General features: G+C 34.2%; 1 protein-coding gene across 1 annotated transcript; it reads right to left on the bottom strand.

The window, feature by feature from the left end:
- Positions 1–4,793: 4,793 nt before the first annotated feature.
- LOC128245870 (potassium voltage-gated channel subfamily B member 2-like) lies at positions 4,794–15,259 on the bottom strand. The gene is made up of 4 exons (XM_052964091.1): positions 15,002–15,259; positions 14,013–14,161; positions 9,349–9,508; positions 4,794–6,029 (listed from the first exon to the last, which is right to left on the bottom strand). The coding sequence occupies exons 1-4, from the start codon at positions 15,257–15,259 to the stop codon at positions 4,794–4,796; spliced, it is 1,803 nt and encodes a 600-aa protein (XP_052820051.1).
- Between the last annotated feature and the right edge of the window lie 4,981 nt (positions 15,260–20,240).

Genomic DNA, 20,240 nt, shown 5'->3' with positions numbered 1-20,240 from the left:
GTTTAACGGCATAAACTCGCGTTGAATGACATTAGAGAGAATGCGTAACACAATCTATTCTTTATAAACATTGACGAAAACCCGGGTACCCGGGCGGGTCCTTTTTGCCGAATTACAATTTTAGCACCCGGTTCCCGACGAATAAAGCTGTTTGGTGATTTTGTTTCTATTTTCATTTTCGTTGGCTAAAAAGCGAATGGGCTATCAAATGCGCTAACCGGACAACCTGATTAAATGAAATAAGGCATATTTGCATATCGGATACATTAAAACGACAATCCATCTCGGTTTAATTAATCTGATCTGTAAGTATCAAGTACAAAGATGTTTCAAGTTCAAAACAAATAGGAAAATAACATTATGTATTGTTAACATAATAGAATACCATGTTTAGGTGTTTGAAACAATTGTACACCAGCTGATGCAATGATGTGTTCCACAGATGTGCCGTATAAAATATTTGCATGAACTTTTGTATTACAGTTATGTAGTTCCAATCCTCTGCTGAGTTCACACGATTGATTTATACTAAATCAAATCGAAGAAAAATCACGATTAGATCTTGGATGTGTGTTTTATTTCATTTGAAACAACAATACAATTTATGAAAACATATGACGTTACTAATGTGTATAAATTTTATGTCAATGTTATTTCAGGCACAACTACCAATACGAATAAAACGCTTGTGCGTACAAAACCTCCGCAAAACGAATACAAACTGTCTAAATAAAAATAAAACAAAATAAAAATATGCAACAAAAATAACCATCCTCGAAACCAAGCAACGCCGGTTCCCTTACATCTCTCTCCCTCTCTCTCTCTCTCTCTCTCTCTCTCTCTCTCTCTCTCTCTCTCTCCGCCCATCCGCTTCCTCTGTATGGTTTGTCTTATTTATCTTCCATCCACTCTCTCCCGTCTATTTTCCTCTCTCTTTGCTCTCTATAACAGCCTCCATCCCCCCTATCCCTGTTTTTGCCAACCCGCTTCCTATCGATGTATTGTATTATTTATCACCTATCAACTCTCTCCCGTCTATTTCTCTCTCTCTCTCTCTCTCTCTCTCTCTCTCTCTCTCTCTCTCTCTCTATTCGTCCAACCCTCTCCCGCTCTGTGATGTATATGTGTTCATCTCCCATTCACTCCCTTCCTCTATCTCCCTCTCTCTCTGTTTTGTCTTTATAACTCTCTCTCTCCCCATACCCTAAAAAATGATCTTGGTTAGCACTATGAAAATATATATAATTAAAAGTTCATCATGCTCATTAAAATGTTCAATACATTATAAAATACAACTATACAATTGATTTATATTAAATAGATGTCGTAAATAAACCTTGCACTTATTTGTAAACGTTTTTAAACTTGATACCTTTCTGAGAGAGAATAACAACAATATATTTCAAAACAGCTTGCCTTTCTTGCTAGGTTTGATTAAGATGGCTATAATGCAGCCAACAACACATGGTGTATACTTTTATTACATTTAACTCAGACAATTGTCATCAAGTGAAACACCTACAAGGTAATTTATCCATCAATAGTACGCAAAAATACAACAAAGAAACAATTTTTCACCCAGTATGTTTCTTAATCAGTGGCGTTAAATGAATGATGTACATTAAGGTAACAAAAGACCAAAATGGCAAATGATTATGGCTGGTGACCCTTGTCTTTTTGTTAACATTTAAAAGAGTTTTATGAGGGGGGAGAAAATACAACAGTTTTATCCAAAATGATATAGGTCATTTCACGTCCGATTTCAGTCGAAATAAAGAGCAAATATACAAAGGGAAATAACTGTATGTATACTTTTATGTCATTCATTTTCAAGCAATTTCTTTCAATTGGTAACAACATTTTGTAAGGTCATAAGGCATCAACGTCTATCATTACCGTAAAACTAGCTCCAAGGAAAGGAGCTTATTTGTGGGTCAGATTTCATAATACGTGATCAATAGAAATAACACATTGACATGTATAGGATATTAATAACTAATTACTAGTAGTTAGTTTAAGGTAAGACATCCTTCCTTAGGTACAAAAGTGTTAGTGCATTTTAGATATTAACATCGATATTATTTTTAATTTAATATATTGATTAACCATTATATTAATATTGAATGGATAATAATGCTTTATAACATATTAACGACCCTTCTAGCTTGAGGTAATAGAACAAAATTTTAAAATGTTAATATAGCAATTGTATAAGTTTGTTTCTTAAATAGCATAATATCTGTGAAAACTTAAACAAATCATCATTTTGTTACTTTAAATTAATACATCACCAGTAGCATTTCCTTGTTTTAATGGTGGATGATTTGCCTTTACTCCGATATGCATCATATATCACTTGCTTTATGTTACATCATTGGAACTATGGTAAAGAAAACCTCATCATAGCCTACTTAAATAGTTTAAATACAGGTCATCTTATATACGAAATAGAGAAAATGCAAATATGGCTGAAGAGCAATAAGCAATCCATAAAATAAGTAATAAAGCGGTGATCGTAGTGCATCTAAAATGCCATGGAAAATCGCATTTCATCGAGTGAAATATGTTTATCGATATTTTCACCGCTATTTAACATTACCTTAGCCTGATTACGTTAACAAGCATTTTATCATGTCATACAATATTTGTATCAGTTTTTTACAGTAGCTATGACTCTGCTAAAAATTTCCCGGGCAATTTGAAACTTATTAAAACTGGGAAGAACAACGCGACGCGCTAACAGAACACTAGACCTGATACGTGTGTGTTTATTCGACAATACCGACTCATATAAACACATTCTACTATCCAGTGATTTAAAGAGATTTATCAGTGAAATAAAAATGGTATCAAACATTTACCCTTTATTGTCAGTTTTCACTGTAGGCGAATGGACTCAGTGAATGTTCAAGCCGAGTTCAATTTGAGCTTTCGCCAAATTATGTTTTTAGTTTTTACGGAAAGAACATTAGAACGAGTGTCTGTGCATATATCCGCATTGATTCCTTGCGGAACCAATGAAACAGGCTCATGACCTATACATGATTACGAGATTTTCCTAGCCACGGGACATAACGATACACAGCGCAGCAGTGTATCGGGTGAATCCAACGATAAATTCATATATAATAGGTGTAATGAAAAAACCTTTGAACACCAGTTACATGACATATCCATCTAGCCAATAAAGGTATACGATGTACAATTAAGCTTGTCGTTTCATCATTCCATTGTTGATATTGTTAAATATTGCCGCGTGTTGACCACATACAAGGTAAGTATAATTTGAATGGGTGTTGCTTTCTGATTATAAGCATGTAAAATAAATGACTGAAAAATAAAATCATAGGTAAGTAAATAGACTATGACAGCTTGATCTCGATTAATGATGTTCTTGTATATGTGTATAGTTATCTAACCTCTACGTATTAAACTCTCAAATAAAAAAGAAGCATGAGGTAACTGTGTGTTCGATTTTCTCTCAATTGTACATCTGATACCTAAAATAACATGAACGCTTTATAAACAAAGCTATGTACAACACAATAAAGTTAAAATAAAACAGTAAAACAATAAGAACTCTTGTTTCACTGACTGTTCCAGGACGATATTTTCATCATTAAATCATTAAGCAATTTCGATATGGCTATGGTCTGCTTTTGGTGATTGTATTTGTGTATGTGATGATAATATGTTTTATCCATAGTGCATCGTCGCTTGAGTTCTTGCCGTGTTCCTCTTGAACAGGGTTTATTTATTTTTTATGTTCGACTACTGAGCTTGTACCTGTAGCTTTCATCGTAATTTTGCTTATAGGCAAAAAGAAGGTGCGATGCACAAACGGACCTAAACGCGAGACACAAAAGTTCAAACACAACAAACTGACCACACTCGCATTAAGAGAGTATTGTCAATACATGATTGCATTATTGCATTGGAAGGGTCAGTTTAGTCTTATACAGTAACTCAACCTACGTATTGATCAACACGCTTATGCATTTTCAATATATAGCATCTAAACGATGTGACCTTGAATTCAATAACCCCAGCCTTTCTCCAGCTGCGTTCCTATCCCCGATACTGACATCAAAACTGCAATTCATTACTTTAATCTACACGAATATTTATTTTTTTCTTTCCAAAATGGTTATGAAAACAATTAATTTAATTTAGGAAAACATTACAGTTATTAGTTCGCACCCATTCTGGAAATAGTATGACGCGACCGTAACCGGACACCGTTGATAATATAACGTCATGGTAACGCGTTTAAATATTGTTCATTGTTGATAGTTAAATCATTATTTTACTTAAACCTTGACATGCAAATGTCAACAATAAAGGTAACAAATATTAAATTGACACTTTTTAACATGTCATTTAAAAACTTTGAGGCCTGCTGACAAAATTCAAACAATAACAACATTCAAACTAATTTTCAATTCATATTTTACGCGATGATTCGCGATCCGAACAATTCCGAAGAAGTTGCGTCCATCGGAAAATATCCGATATTGTCGAAATCCATGAAACTTCGTCTTAGATTTTATTTATGGATTGAAACTAATGTTTAAATATTTGGAAATAGTACCATACAAATGATCATATATGTACAGAAATACAAGCAGGATAGCGATAAAAACGCTAGATGCTGCTTTATGACGTCATCATTACTTATTTTAATAGTTATTGATTATAATGAGTTAACGTTTGTGCTAAAAGCATAAGTCAGACGCGCATACTAATTTTAACAAATTATCTGACGACAGCATCAATTACATCTGAAAATCGGACTAAATATTGGAATTGTTCAATTGCTTCTGTAGAGCAGCGGCGTTTTGGCGACCGATACGGTGAATATAGCGATGTGTGTCTTCCGGTTTATGAAGAGACTTCTTATACAAAACGGCATACGCGTAAAGCAACATGAAGGTTTTCACGAAAACGGGAATCGAGATTGCCATAACAACCACGCCGGAAACCGCACAAATTCCGCCAATCAGACGTCCGTATAAAGTAGTAGGCGTAACATCACCGTACCCGACCGTCGTTAGCGTGCTTATGGCCCACCACCAACCCGTCGGAATGCTATCGATTGCCTGCTCACTCTCAACAAAGAAGATGAAATTTGCAAAGATCGTCATCCCGAGAATCATGTAGAGGAACAGAACGAACAAATCTTTAGACGAATGTCGCAGCGAAAACGATAAAACCTTAAACCCAATCACATCTCGAACAATTCTCAATAAACGAACGACGCGTAGGACTTGGAAAATCTCCAGAATGTCGAAATTGGAAAATTCGTATTGTTCATTCTTGCGCAAAATATTCACGGTCAAATGTGCGTATGAAGAAAGAACGGCAAGCGCATCGATGACGTTGATTGTCGAAAGAAAATATTTTTTGATATTTGGACAAGAGAAAATGCGCAACAATAAATCCAGAGTGAAAAATCCGAGAGCGATGGTGTCTAGATAAACTAATGTTTTGATTCGAACCGTTTTCTTTTCGATACCGACATTTGGCCTTAAAGCTTGAAAAACATGCTCGATAAATTCACTATCCTCAACCGTATCTGCCAAATTGAACCGAAAATCAAACGCTGAACGCACAAGAGCCGGAACAAAAGTTGAGTTCTCCGAGTTGTCATTTTCAGAGACGTTTCCTTTTCTTTGAAAATCATTCTTAGCAAAATCGTTTGTAGTCTCAGTTGGTTTCAGTCCTGAATCCGTCACATTAACTTTCCTTTCAAACTCTTTCACAATAACGTCGTCTTCAGTTAATTCCGATTTATCTTTGACTTCGATTTCCTCAAAATCTGTAATTACTCCAGAATACACGTCATCCGCCAGCGGCTCCTCGCACGAGTCGTCAGCGTTGGCGGTTGCTCTTGAAACCATTTGCATCTCTTTGCCGAGGTAATCTTCCAATTCACATTTGGTCAGGTTCCTTTTGAATTGCGGGAGACTACTCAAGGCGAGGGTCATTACGCTCAGAATTACCATCAGCGTGCACAGCCAGAAATAGATCTGAAATAACGGTATATATTGAGGTTCAAGGACCATGCAAACATTGCGCTAAAGCCAGAAACAGATCTTAAAAGGAAAGAATAAATTGGGTTACAGGGACCGTTCTAACATCGCTTCAAATGACCAACAGCGTGCAAAGCCAGTAATTGATCTGAAAAAGACGGTATATATTGTGGTCAAGGGCCGCTCCAACATTGCTCTAAATGAGCATCAGCAAGCACAGCCTGAAATATTTTTAAAAGGGGCAGTATATATTGGGGTCACGGGACCGTTCCTACATCTCTCAAAAAGACAATCAACGTTCACAGCCAGAAACATATCAGAACAGCACGGTATAAATTGGGTTCGGGGACCGTTCAAACATCGCTTTAAATGACTGACAGCATGCACAGCCAGAACTATATCTGTAAAGGACACTATAAATTGGGAACCATGGACCGTTCCAAAATCGCCCAATATGACCATCGGCGTGTAAAGTTGAAGTATAATAGTGTCAAATTATTCTTGTATTTGCTATTTTTTGAGGGAATCAAATTGAATTAAAGGTTTAAAAAATGGTAACGTTGACACCATAAATCATGTAGTCAAATAAAACAAAAAATGGGAGGACGTACTCGTATTTCTATTATATAGCGCATATGTAAATGCATACCGTTATACCTCGGACACTGTTTAGGATATGCCATCATTTTAAACTCATTTCATAACGTATGTTATCGCGTTAACATTGGGGAAGTAAACAAAAATGGTGTACTTTTCATTAATGCAATAGGATTAATGGCAATTTTAACTCTTTAACCTATGCAAGCTTCAAACTACATGTTAAGTCTGCGGATAAACAATAAACAGGAATAATTTTCATCAGTTACTGAATAAAAGGACCTTCAAAATTGACTCGAGTATGCCAAGTATTCTAACTAAAAAGTATACTAATGATCTTTAAATACAATGGGCAGTCCTCGGTTTATTCGGTTTAGAAAAAAATATGATGATATACTTACATTTCACAGGTGCAATCAAACACATTTCTACAGTTGCAATGCAGTAAACTGTTTGGTCATTCTAATATGTGGTTAAAATGCCGCTTAGAATTAGCAACCGCAACGCTGTATTGTGATGGTTTTGGATCAAACAACACCATGTTAAACTCATGTTTGAAGTTGTTTTAGTAGAGCTTTTTCACTTATAATTTGTTTTAACCTGAGCTAAATTGTAATTGTTACTTCATTTTATTTTTAAGTTTGTTAAAGGTAGGGTTTTAACAAAAGAGTTATTGAAAAGTGCTGCACCCTGTCCAATTATGTAAGCGCCCTTCTGCCCTGATGGAAACCAGAATGTTCACCATCCTGCCTTAATAGAAAACACTATTCAATACAATCAGATATGATTCATTAAAGCTTATGCTATGGCTATAAATACAAACATATTTGGCAGTTAAAACTTAATATTACTTCAATTAAACATTATTTCTAAAACAAATTGTCATTTTCATAATTTTAGAGCCCTTTTCTACCTCAGTACCTTGTCTGCAGCAACCTGTCCATTTTAAAACCTGGCTAAATCCTAATTATTCGTAATAAAATGTGAAACATCATTCGGCTGTTTCGTTTATAAATACTTCATTTTAGCAAGCAATTTCATTTTGTTTTTATATACCCTTTTTAAGCTATAGCAACGTCAAAATTTGAGATATTCTGCTTTCCTTTCCACTGAAATGTTCCCAAGATAGTACTGCTTCAAGTAAAGTTAAAACTTTAACCATCTTTGGTATCCTTTTTAGAGGCTATTTCACATATGATACAACACACCAGCAAAAGAAACATGAGAATATGACAAATTGCATTTAATCATTTGCTTGTAGTCGTGAACAAACGTTGTACTTTAAAGAGATAATGAAGCTCAGATGACAAAAAAAAACAGATTAAGTTCATTCTTCTTTATTAAAAAACACTATAGTTTCAAGTAAAGCATAAAGAATCTTTTTAAAAATAAATTGATTTTCCTTTGGACAACATATTTTTAAACAATAAACAGCTCGCGGCATTATAAAAATCGACATTAATAAACCAAGCTTTAACAGGTATAAGATTGATAGAAATTGCAAGTGCGCTCAGGTGCGCCAGGTGTCAGGAAATTCACTGACAGTTGTAAATTGCCTATGATAAAGTATATGCATTGTCTAAAATGTGGCTGTAACACTATAACGCATTACTGAATTAGTTTACAACTATAATTATTTCTTACAAATGAAAAAACAACAACACTTTCTCAAACAATTAATACATTTACGATTTCAAGGGAACTTTTATTGCTTTTATGACCGTTAAGTTTCATCTAATATTTCATAATGATATTTTTATTTAAGCCAAACTAATTTGTATGAGGTTGTTTCATTCAACAGAGAGAGAGGGTAGATGTGTCAGAACAAATCATTTGCAAGTATACTCAAGTATCATTCCAAGATAATATTGAGTTTATGTTTCTATACACAGATATTTATAAGGTAAGCCTTTACCTTATAGCATTTACCGTATAGCTTGTATTTTAAAAAAGTAATTTAGGAATTAAAGTCACTTTTTTGTTTGTTTACATCGGTTTTGACCCGTGGTGACGCATGTGAAAACCCCGTTTAAGTCACGTGATTTCTCATTCTGATAATCTGGGATGAATAAAACAATTCATTGGCCTTGATCTTATTCTGAACATACCCCTTTATTGCTCATTTTGGATAGCACATACCAATGGATGTATTGTGATATTAAAAACAAAATTAAATCAGGAAATGAAAATGTCTATGGTTTCTTAAACTGTTTGATGCTGCCTGTGTAAAACATGCTAACAATTCATTTTTTAACTATCCAAAATCAATTATAATAAATGTCTAAAAGAAAATACAGTTGAAATGATGTTGAAGTGATTCAGGTTGATATTTTTTCAAACCTTCATCACCTAACATAACATGTTATACTATACTATAATGTTATACTTATTTCTTAGAAATTGGGTTTATCCATACACTGTTCTTTCTTAAAATGGATGAATAAATAGTATGTACATTAGGTCAATGTCAACAAATTCTATTGAAATGGGTTAAAGTGCAGTTATAGTGAGCAAGCTTACTTTTTTATATTGAGAATAAAAAACAAAATCGACCATCGCTCACTTTCTTTTGAAAAAAAATGACGAAAAATAATGTGTTTTTTCGCTCGCTATAAGGGCAAAATCCAAGGAACAAAATATCAATTTGGTGTGGCTTTACAGACCGCTGTATTAACGCATCAATGGTGCTTAATTGTGTTGCTTTTTGGAAACCACTTACCGTCGTGATGATATTTTTATCATTGAAGTCGATGATGTTCCACAGTTTCTGCCGGAGGTTGGGCAGCAAAGTTCGCTTCCGTTTTCGCACAACATCGTCAGGAAACAGGTGCCTGTGAAAATGGTCGATGGTTTCCATGTCATCCTCGTGCGACAGGTATCTGCAAAATAGCAATACTTTTGCAAAATGGTATTGATATTTCTCCATTGTATCATATTCAATAGGCTGTAATCCCACTCTCTTTCCCAATCACTTGAAATTCGCTGTTTTTAAATTGATGGATTTTAAACATGGTTTTGGCATTTAGCCAACAAACAAATATAACAGTATCCGGATTAAGTTTGGCTATCCGGATTTTCCTCGTTGTTTACGGAATGTTTGTACTTATAAAATGGGTTCGGTATGTCAATTGTTCCAATGGGAATCCAATCGGAAAACGGTCTGCCCGTTGGCAATTTGGCTTTACCAATTTGAGTATCAGCCCAACAATTTGTGTTGGAAATTCCTACCCCTTCCTAGCCCCCAACCTCTCACCCTCCCCCCCCCCCACACACACACACCACTGACAATATAAAAGTGATAATATTATAAGCATTGTTATCATCAATGGTTGGAGAGCTAATTTAAAAAAAGCGTTATGTTTTATTGATAATTCTCTGAAAATAAGAACACCGTCAGGTAATCTTATAAAGAACACCATCTGTAAATAGTGTCAACAGGTTGGCCTTTATTGTGTGTTATTTTATACATTCGTATTAATTCTGAAATATTTGTTTGTTTTTTCCTCGGGTAGTTCACCATTATAAACAGAAGTTATGACTTTTTAATTTCTATGATATCGTTTGAACGCATTTTTTATTGCTGTAACTCAATTTAATGCGCAATAATTTATATGTTTCTTGTTTTTCGAACCATTAATGATTTCTCCGTTTAGATAAAATACTTATAAGTTTCTCTAAACCGTTATTTAAACAGGAATCAAAATGATTTATTTCAGTAAATTGTTAACGATATCGAATTGGTCCACTTAGCGCAGTGATAATTCAGCTAATCGCAGTCAGCTTCATCACATTTTCGTTTATCTTAGAGCCTATTGACGAGTTACATCCCGAAGCTTGTCCTATATGGCAGAGTTGTAAACATTGGAACATGTTCTGCGGTAGAGCGCTCTAGTGGCAGTTTTAAAGTGACTCGCTTATATTTTTGGACCATTCATTTCTTTTTTTCTGTTTGCATCTGAAAACAGGTACCTATTTTATAATTATTTTGCTCTTTGTTTACGAATTCGCAAACAAACACAAACAATTTAAGTATAAAAACGAAAACAAAGAAAGTCCACACTGGTACAGTCGAAAAAAACTAAACTCTAAACCACGCGGTCCCACGGACTACATTTCACGCTTGATATTTAAATATTTATTATGTACATTAAATCTATTACGTAATAAGAACAATCAAACAATTACCCTACAGCCTTTTGCTAAATTGCGTAGGCAACGGTCTCGGAAATTGTGGGCTTTAAAGATAATATTTGAGCATATTTAATCATTTGTTGAAGGGTTCCAGCTGTCAGTACTTTAGTTTTAACACTCGTGATAAATTGACACACATAATTTCGTTTTTAAAAACAAAATCCGAAAAAAGTACGTTTTACAAACTATGAACGAGTCCCCTTCAATGTGAATATTGCATTCAGACATAGATTTACGGAAACAATTGCATAATTTGTTTTTGGCCTGAACAAATTATCACAAAACGTTCATTGCAAATGAATTTCCCATTTATGACGGCAATGCAAACTTATCTGCTCCGATCTTATGCAATATCCAATCATAAAATGAATCATATTGGACTGGAGCTGATATGATACAAAATAGGTCACGATTATCACAAACTAAATCCCACTATTATCCCATTAAGTGTTTGTTTCAATCAACTTAATTGTTTTACTAAATCGATAGCGTCAATACCATAATGCCTATATCATTTAGACACCCCGAAGGACTTTGCACTAGCAGTTTAAGGGATGAGTTTACAGATTTCATGTTGGAAACTTTTTTTAGTTAGTTGAAATCCATTTATTTAAAAAGGACTAAGCAGTGGCTGGCAGATCCTCATTTTGAGAAGAATTCGTTAAATCTAAAACTGGTTCGTTTCCAAAAGCGCTTCTAACGCAAACCAACACACAAACAAACCTGGCATGAAAATCAATTATAGTCTATCTACGCCACTGGCATTAACAACAAAATCATTTAGTGTTAAACCCCTTTAGATTTTGTCAACAAAACAATTGAAGGTTATACCTAATTGGTACTGCCAAACTATTTAGGGTTATACCTAATTGGTATTGTCAACAAAACCATTTAGGGTTATACCTAATTGGTATTGTCAACAAAACCATTTAGGGTGAAACCGAATTGGCGTTGTCTACAAAACCATTTAGGGTTAAACCAGTTGCCATTGCCAACAAAACCATTTAGGGTTAAACCAGTTGCCATTGCCAACAAAACCATTTAGGGTTACACCAGGTTTAAAGTACTCAACGCTATACTGGATACTTACAAGAAGGCTATATCAAATTGTTTTATGTTAAGCGTCAACCCATAGTTCAAAAAGGCATCTTACGACTCAGAAATAAAACGAACACCCGAAAAAACGAATACTAAATAAGTGATATCCTATGTAGAATATACACCAGAGTCTACTTGTAAAGTGTTGGTCGACAGCTGAACCTTTGTAGAGCACTGTTGGATTTTACAGATTAACATTAGTAAAGCATTGTTCGACCTTACAGCTGTACTATTCGAAATGCTTTGGTCGACCTTACAGTTCATCCTAGTAATGCATTGGTTGACCTTACAGTTCATCCTAGTAATGCCAGTTCATCCTAGTAATGCATTGGTCGACCTTACAGTTCATCCTAGTAATGCATTGGTCGACCTTACAGTTCATCCTAGTAATGCATTGGCTGACCTTACAGTTCATCCTAGTAATGCATTGGTTGACCTTACAGTTCATTCTAGTAATGCATTGGTCAACCTTACAGTTCATCCTAGTAATGCATTGGTTGACCTTACAGTTCATCCTAATAATGCATTGGTCGACCTTACACTTCATCCTAGTAATGCATTGGTCAACCTTACAGTTCATCCTAGTAATGCATTGATCAACCTTACAGTTCATCCCAGTAATGCATTGGTCGACCTTACAGTTCATCCTAGTAATGCATTGGTCGACCTTACAGTTCATTCTAGTAATGCATTGGTCAACCTTACAGTTCATCCTAGTAATGCATTGGTCGACCTTACAGTTCATCCTAGTAATGCATTGGTCGTCATAACAGTTCATCCTAGTAATGCATTGGTCAACCTTACAGTTCATCCTAGTAATGCATTTGGTCGACCTTACAGTTCATCCTAGTAAAGCATTGGTCGACCTTACAGTTCATTCTAGTAAAGCATTGGTCGACCTTACAGTTCATACTAGTAAAGCATTGGTCGACTATAGAGTTCATCCTAGTAATGCATTGGTCAACCTTACAGTTCATCCTAGTAACGCATTGGTCAACCTTACAGTTCATCCTAGTAACGCATTGGTCGACCATACAGTTCATCCTAATAATGCACATTTCGACCTAACTGCTGATTGTGTTCTTCTTTCCGTATAAACTTTTGAACCTGCATCATTAGCAGATTCCGAATGTAAGAAAATATAAATAATGAATTCCCTAACTGGCCATTAACGCCAGTAAGGAAAGTTTTTAATTCCATGACAATATCTTTGTAGGTCTGAGACTATCAAAGCTACTTTGATGATTATTTTAAGTCCTATCCATTTCACCTTATATGACGTCATCAGCAAAAATAAGCCCTGTGGAGGCATCCAAGTTTTAGAAAAAAAACTTGAATTCTCTACGTGAATTGATTAAAAAATGACCACCCTATATTTAATTAATTTGAGATGGTTTAAAAGGGTAATTGCAACTAGCAATGAATGGTTGCTTTAAGTCAAAATTATCGTTATAGTTCATGAAAATGAACAGTCACTTTAACCTTCCATCCTTCCATACACATCCGAGGTTGTTTTCGATGGAAAATTACCGAAGTGCTCCGATTGTGACAAACAGGTATTTGGGGACATTCGGGCGCCTTTATATTTGAATAAACAAAATCAGAATAAATCAAATATAAATTAAAGTTCCTGTGCATGAGTTACCTGAGATTGACGTTGAGCTGAGTAACGCTAGGTTAGCTGCAATGAATAATTTCGTTGCGCTGAATTTTTAAAACTGAGATGCTCTGAATTTTAAACCTGCGGTGCGCTTCATTGTAAACCTATTGTGCACAACAATGTCAAATTGCGTTGCACTACAATGTCAAATCGAGATGCACTACAATTGCAGATATATCTATGTTGTGCTTAAACATTAAATTGTCTAACACTACAAAGTTTCCCGCATTTTGCTACAATACTTAACCGTACAACACATTTCTCAACAGCACAGTTTGAAATTGTGTTGTAATTTAATCTAAAACTGCTTTGCTCTTTATAACAAAACTGCGTTAAGCTACAACATCATCTGCAAGCGCTACAAAATAAAGAAACTGCGTGGATATGCATTATGAAACTGCGTTGAGCTACAATATCAAACTAAGTTTTCATACCTGTAGTAGCAGCATTTCATCATAATTTGGGGATCGAGTTCCCAGAAGTCTAGCTCAGACTTGAAGGCACTGGGGCAGACGGACAGCGGCATGTGTAGCTCTCCTGTCTGGTAATAGGCGAGCACAGCTTCGAAACTCGAGATAGGCCTCTAAAATAATGTTTATGGTGTTTTTGCTAAGTCGCTGTTAACAGTATTCACACGTTTTCAACCGATGGTGTTTCTTACAGTAGACAGGTGGACGTCCGTTTGGTTTCAAAACTACATGTACATTTGATATATTTGCGTTTTTGCCAGATACATTTCTGACATGTTTCATTCTATTAATTATAACGAAATATTTTCCTTGCGTAATGGTTAGCAATATTAGTTGTCTTTGAGACTAGAGACTGGAATATGATAAATGTCTGTTGCTTCATAGTATTTCTGTGATATATCTTGCAAACTTGAGTTCGTAATATGATACCTCGATTTCCGAGCATAACAGCCTAGAGTACATTTAAAATAAAATTCTTCTGACAAAGTTGAAACATTTTAATAGTGCGTATTAATTATAAATTAGTTACTGCAAGCACAACCTGAGTTATTGGAACCATACAAAAGCGCTTCAGCGTGAGTCACAAGTTTGGAATGTGTCGCAAATGTCTTTTGTGTCGTGTTGACCATTACAAAGTCCAATTATTGGAATGCGGTATCAGTAAATAGCATTGTCATTTATTCGCACAATACTAATAGAACGGTCACTACCATTATTCTTGTTACCTCAGAATAGATAATATAAAAGATTTTGAACTGATGAAAGCAGTTATAATGAGCTTCAAATAAATTAATTGATTCAGTCACGTGGTCCAATCAGCGGAAAAGATTGCGCGAAATACTTTCCTTTGATTGGCTAGTACAGAACGATAAAATATACAGTCAGTTGTGGCTGCTAATAAATCGCGGTGTTTAGCTTTTGAACTCAATAATAATGTAAGATGAGTTTCTTACCTTAAAGTCCATAGCCGCTTGTTTGCCGCTAAAAGCATATCGGTGCAAACGCGATGAAGGAGCTCTTCGAATGTCATCAATCTCAATCTCATACGTATGACCGCTTATGTTGATTGTTACAAAGTCGTGTGCGGTATTGTTATTTTCCGTTCTATTTTTAGTATTTTTATTGATGGCGTCATTATAAATTTCATCAAAAGCATCATTATTTTCGCCTTCTTCTGCAGATTTGGAATCGGATGGACTATTTCCGATCATGTTTTCCCTGAAAAAAGGATCTCATGTGCTAGGGTAATGTTTGATTTTTTTTTATCAAAAAGTGATATTTAATAAGTTACATTATAAAAACAAATTCTTGAAAAGGAACATATTTTTTTTTTAATTGTTATAAGATTGTCTTCTTTGTGCTTACTGTGGTTAGATTTTATTAATAGAAAGTACAACATCCACAAATCCAATTCAAACACAAATTGGTTCTTTAATTGAAATTTAACATCTTAAACTTATAACGTATTTTATCAGAATTAAAATATGACATTATTATCATGGCTAGATTCTTATTTGAGTGAATATAAAATGGCCAAACAAGTCATTATTGATGTATTCTAACTTAAAAACAACCGGATAGAAAATGCAATGCTTGCAAATAAGCCTTAAACAATCTCACTTAATAATCAATCCTGCAGTAAAAAATAAAATTATAATCTCTAAGCCACACATTAAATTCACACAAGGTTTAACCCACACTTGTATTAAAAACGAAACCGAACATTATTGCATTTTATCAATAGTCGACAGAAAACATTATAACATACCTTTCAACAAAGCCGCTGTTTCTGTTGGAACTGAATCACTGGTGTTTCGTTCTTCGATAATGTTTGCGCATGCGCCTTAGTGGTGGAAAAAGGCTTGATTATCGGTTACGAACGGAATCCTATTAGCCCTCGCGATCGAGACCTTTGCCTTTTGTAAATGTCGAAGAAAAAAATCGCGATATTTATTTGTTTAAATGTCGCATCTTTTGTTGTCAATTTATACAGTACTTTATGAGGTAAAACAAATAGGGGGTCACTGAAAAAGATGCGTCGATGTAACAATAAATGCAGATTTTTCTCCCCAGACAGATTTATTAAAAAAGGTGCATAGAAGTAAATGTCAAATCTCGAATATTGTTTTAATTGTTCGGTTCTTTCTCCTGACCGGCGTTCATCTTCTTAATGAGGCCATCTGTCTTGGTCAGCTAACCCTGCTCTGCCAGGTCTGTGAAGAGGGCAACTTTTAAAGTGACACTCTTATTCATAATCAATACATACACATGTATAAGAAACATCAATTTTGACTGATAAACATTTAACTACTAACTAAATAATGTATTTATGGAAAATATTAAGTACTGATAACCAGATAGTAATCGTGTATTTAATAGCAGAGAGCGCAAAAATATTAAATGCTTGGTGAATGCTAAAATATTTACTGTGGTCTACTACAGTCTCATAAGGTAGAAATACCGTGTTTTATGCTCATTTCATTCAAATTGAACTCGGTATTCTTCATAAGAACTATTGTTTTAGACATTATTCACCTTTTTGGAATATAAAACAATATTTGTTAATTGTGGTAAATATTATCTAGGAGTAAGTGTGCTTCTTTAATGATTCTGTGTAATACTTTAATCCAAGGCACCAGTGTACATTCATACTTCATCGCAACGGGAGACACCTATTGATGTAGGAAACGTTTAAAACGTTAAATTTGTCATGAAAAGTACCAGGCCCCAATATAACGAAAGACTTAAGTCAAAATTCAAAATCAATTTTAAATCATTTTTCCACATTTAAGTATGACATTTTTAAAAAAAATATTAATGTTTTACTTTTTTAGAAAGCCCATTCTAACAGGCGTTATGTTGATTAACATGATTGCTCAATATTCTAAAAATATATTTCTACAACGCAAAATGTACTTGAGTAAAACTAAAAAAATATTCAATTGAACGCAATCTTTGCTCTCATTTTGTATCCTTTAAATATTGACCAAATTCTTATCAGCATAATGAATGAGAAAATGTGATTTTAAAAAGGGTTAAACATTTACAATTATGAAATATATGATGTTGTTATTTGATCAAATGAGTTGAGATTGAGATTTGACTTGAGTACTTTCGTGATATTGGGGCTAGGTACATTTTGTATTCCAGTGATGTTCAGTTTAATGTGCACGTGCTGTAAATCCAGACAATAAGGTTTGTATATGTGACCCAATCTACATTCTCAATGCAATTCGTTTATAATCTTAAAATAAAATGCTGTTTAACATAGCATTTACTATAAATGATACATAACATCAGTATCATAAGCCTTTGAAATGCAACTACTTACGTGTATTGATGAAAAACACTATTATTTCAGACTGATTACTCTACTGTACAAATCTTCTCACGGACAGTGCTTTTCGTTTGGGACAACAGAGCCTAGCCTGTCCAATAGTAATGACCAGCCTTGCCCTCATCATCCTCATCTTCCGGTAGATGTGCGAGATGCGGTGGACAGACCTGGCGATACAATGCTGATGGCATAATAATGCATCAACTGTTCACATCAACCTTCCGGGCCTGTGGTGCAATTAAAAAAGTAATATAATGGAACGCTCACTAACAGTAGATTTTCATTGCAGACTTTAGATGGAAGGTATGGCAAAATATAAGTATCTTTCATGTGTTTCCGGTACGAGGTTTGCCACGCAGCGTACCCGAGGGTCTGACTTTTCGATCCGGACCGGAAAACATGACTAATATTTTTTCTTGCATATCTAAATTTATCATTTTGTAGAAAAATTGACGTAGAAAACGCACTTTTGTACATTTCACCAAAAACCGCGTGTGACGTTGTTTACTGACGTCATAAAGCGCAGTAATTTTAAATCACTATTGACGTCAAATAGTGCCTCTAAAAATAGCGTTTTATGATTATTTATTTTCATTTTTTATTAAAAGTCTTGCATACTTATATATTTTATTGCGTAATATTGGAATGGCATAATATACTTTTCATTAACCTTACAATAAAAGAAATAAGAAGTGGCGCGTTGTTGCGCGTGACTCATCTTACATGGGGGATGTCAGACGGGTTTTTCCAGCACTGTTCACATGACCGAAATCACAGGTCTGGTAAGCAAAAATGAACATTTCGTGCTTAGTAATCGATGACGACATCCGTTTGTGATGAAGTTAAATATAAATTAGTTTTTCAACAAAAACCTTAAAAACGGTTCATACTTTAAGTAAGGCCTTCTCGGACCGCAGCGAACATTATGTTTATGGTAACAGGGAAGAGGTGACTGATATCACCTTCATTTTCCAAACATAATATTAAATCATTTCATTGTGTCTGATTTTCTAGTGTTTTCCAAAAAAATGTGTGATTTTTTCATCGGTCTGGCAGACGTATATAAAGAATAAAACACCTGCAGAATAAAGAATTATATACATTTTTATATATTACTCAACAAACAACTTATTAAGACTAAGGTAATTGTTACAATATATTGAAACATTTGAAATGGGAGATTGTATCTTAAATTTTCAAAAAATAAAAAAATGAAAATATCAAGTCAATGTGAAGCATGGCCGAAATAACAAATTGTAAATAAGTAAAACGTTTTTCTTCTGGATCCATGCCTTTGAGATTTGTTTGTTAATTAATCTATACAGCTAACTCGGTGATATCACGTGATAACACCGACTAGCCAATCACGAATACGGAATGAATAACTGCTTAACTCAAATAAATTGTAAACTATGTGGTACTTAAGTTAGTAAGTTTCAATGCATTGTACACATTAATACCAAGTTTATGACTGTTTTCGACAATTTTCTTTTTTTCTTGCAAATTGATAATCTGATGCACAGTTGCTTCAATAAAAAATTATGTTTCTTAAGAGAATACCAAAATATTATGTGAAAAATAATACACCAATAATTCTTCTTGTGTATGAATTCGTATGATCAAGTGAAACAATCTTACCCCATTGTTTCTAGTCAACACTAACAAAAGCAGTTTAACATTTATTTTGCTGAGTTCTATATTTATGCTGAAATTAATTTACATTGTGCAGGTGCAATCAACCAAATGTATGCAGTGTGGATATAATAAATCTTAAAATTAACATAACCGCAACACTGTAAAAACTGTTCATGATTTAAGATGCAAAAGTAAAGCTTCATCACCGATATATTTTGTTTTTTTACCTGAGCTTAAATGTAAATGTTACTATACTTGAATTTGTGGTATGTTAGGTTTGTTAAGTGTGTATTAGATAGTGTTTTAACTACAGAGTTATGAAAGAATGCTGCAACATGTCCTCTTTTAGTAGCACACTTCTGACCTCATGGAAAGCAGCATGTTCATCGATCTTCCTTCGTGAAATAAAATGCTACAGATAATCATACATAACATAATTTTTATTAAACATATTTTTAACACATAGATACTAAAATTTATCTGCCGAAGCACGCTCTATTAATAAATGGTATTTAAATGTTAGAACAACAACAAAATCTACAGTCAAAAGTCCCAGTCTATTTCAGTAATGTTTTTTATGTATATTTAAATGACTTTTATTAACCTTTTTTGATATTTTTGTACCCTCATGATTTAAAAAAAATCCATTTATTGCAACTACGAAATGCAACAAAGCCGAACACAATAATAATCAAAATTTAGAGCGCACAACGTCATTATGAAATTTACATCTCACATGACTTTCTTAATGAAAAACAAATTGTTTTATTATATACTAAAGGTTTCCATTTTTAACAAAGAAGTTTATAGTAAAGCTGTTTAAATGAGTATACAAAATAATCATACTTATAATTCTTTATTGACTTATGAGCCTCATGAGTTTCTTTTCAAAATTAGCAAGGCCGGGGATTGTCTGGCAATCAAAGAATCTCGGATAGAATGACACGAGAAGTCAAAACAATCTAAGAATCTGTTGATATTTCCCGGCACCGGGTTAAAACATTGGTAGATTCAGAATATATCATAATTACAGCTTAAAACGTTAAGAATCTATTTGATAGGGCTTTGATACTCTAAATAATGGCAATTTTTTAAATGTATTTTAAAGTCAATACATATTTTCGATTCACAGGGGCGAAGCTTCCTATAGGCCGTGTAGGCCGCGGCCTACACATTTCCCCAGAAAGTCGAAAAATAAAAATGCCAAAAATGCAATAAAA

This window comes from Mya arenaria, chromosome 9 (assembly GCF_026914265.1).
Source record: "Mya arenaria isolate MELC-2E11 chromosome 9, ASM2691426v1".
Classification (NCBI taxonomy): Eukaryota; Metazoa; Mollusca; class Bivalvia; order Myida; family Myidae; genus Mya; species Mya arenaria.
Note: the sequence above shows the minus strand (reverse complement) of the source record. Positions and strands in the feature narration are given on the sequence as shown.

Coding starts and splice junctions, on each gene's coding strand:
- LOC128245870 (XM_052964091.1), bottom strand. CDS start 15,259: ATGATCGGAAATAGTCCATCCGATTCCAAATCTGCAGAAGAAGGCGAA. Junction 14,162..15,001: donor AAGCGGCTATGGACTTTAAG/GTAAGAAACTCA, acceptor ACATTATTTTAG/AGGCCTATCTCGAGTTTCGA. Junction 6,030..9,348: donor ATAAAAATATCATCACGACG/GTAAGTGGTTTC, acceptor CCGTTATTTCAG/ATCTATTTCTGGCTGTGCAC.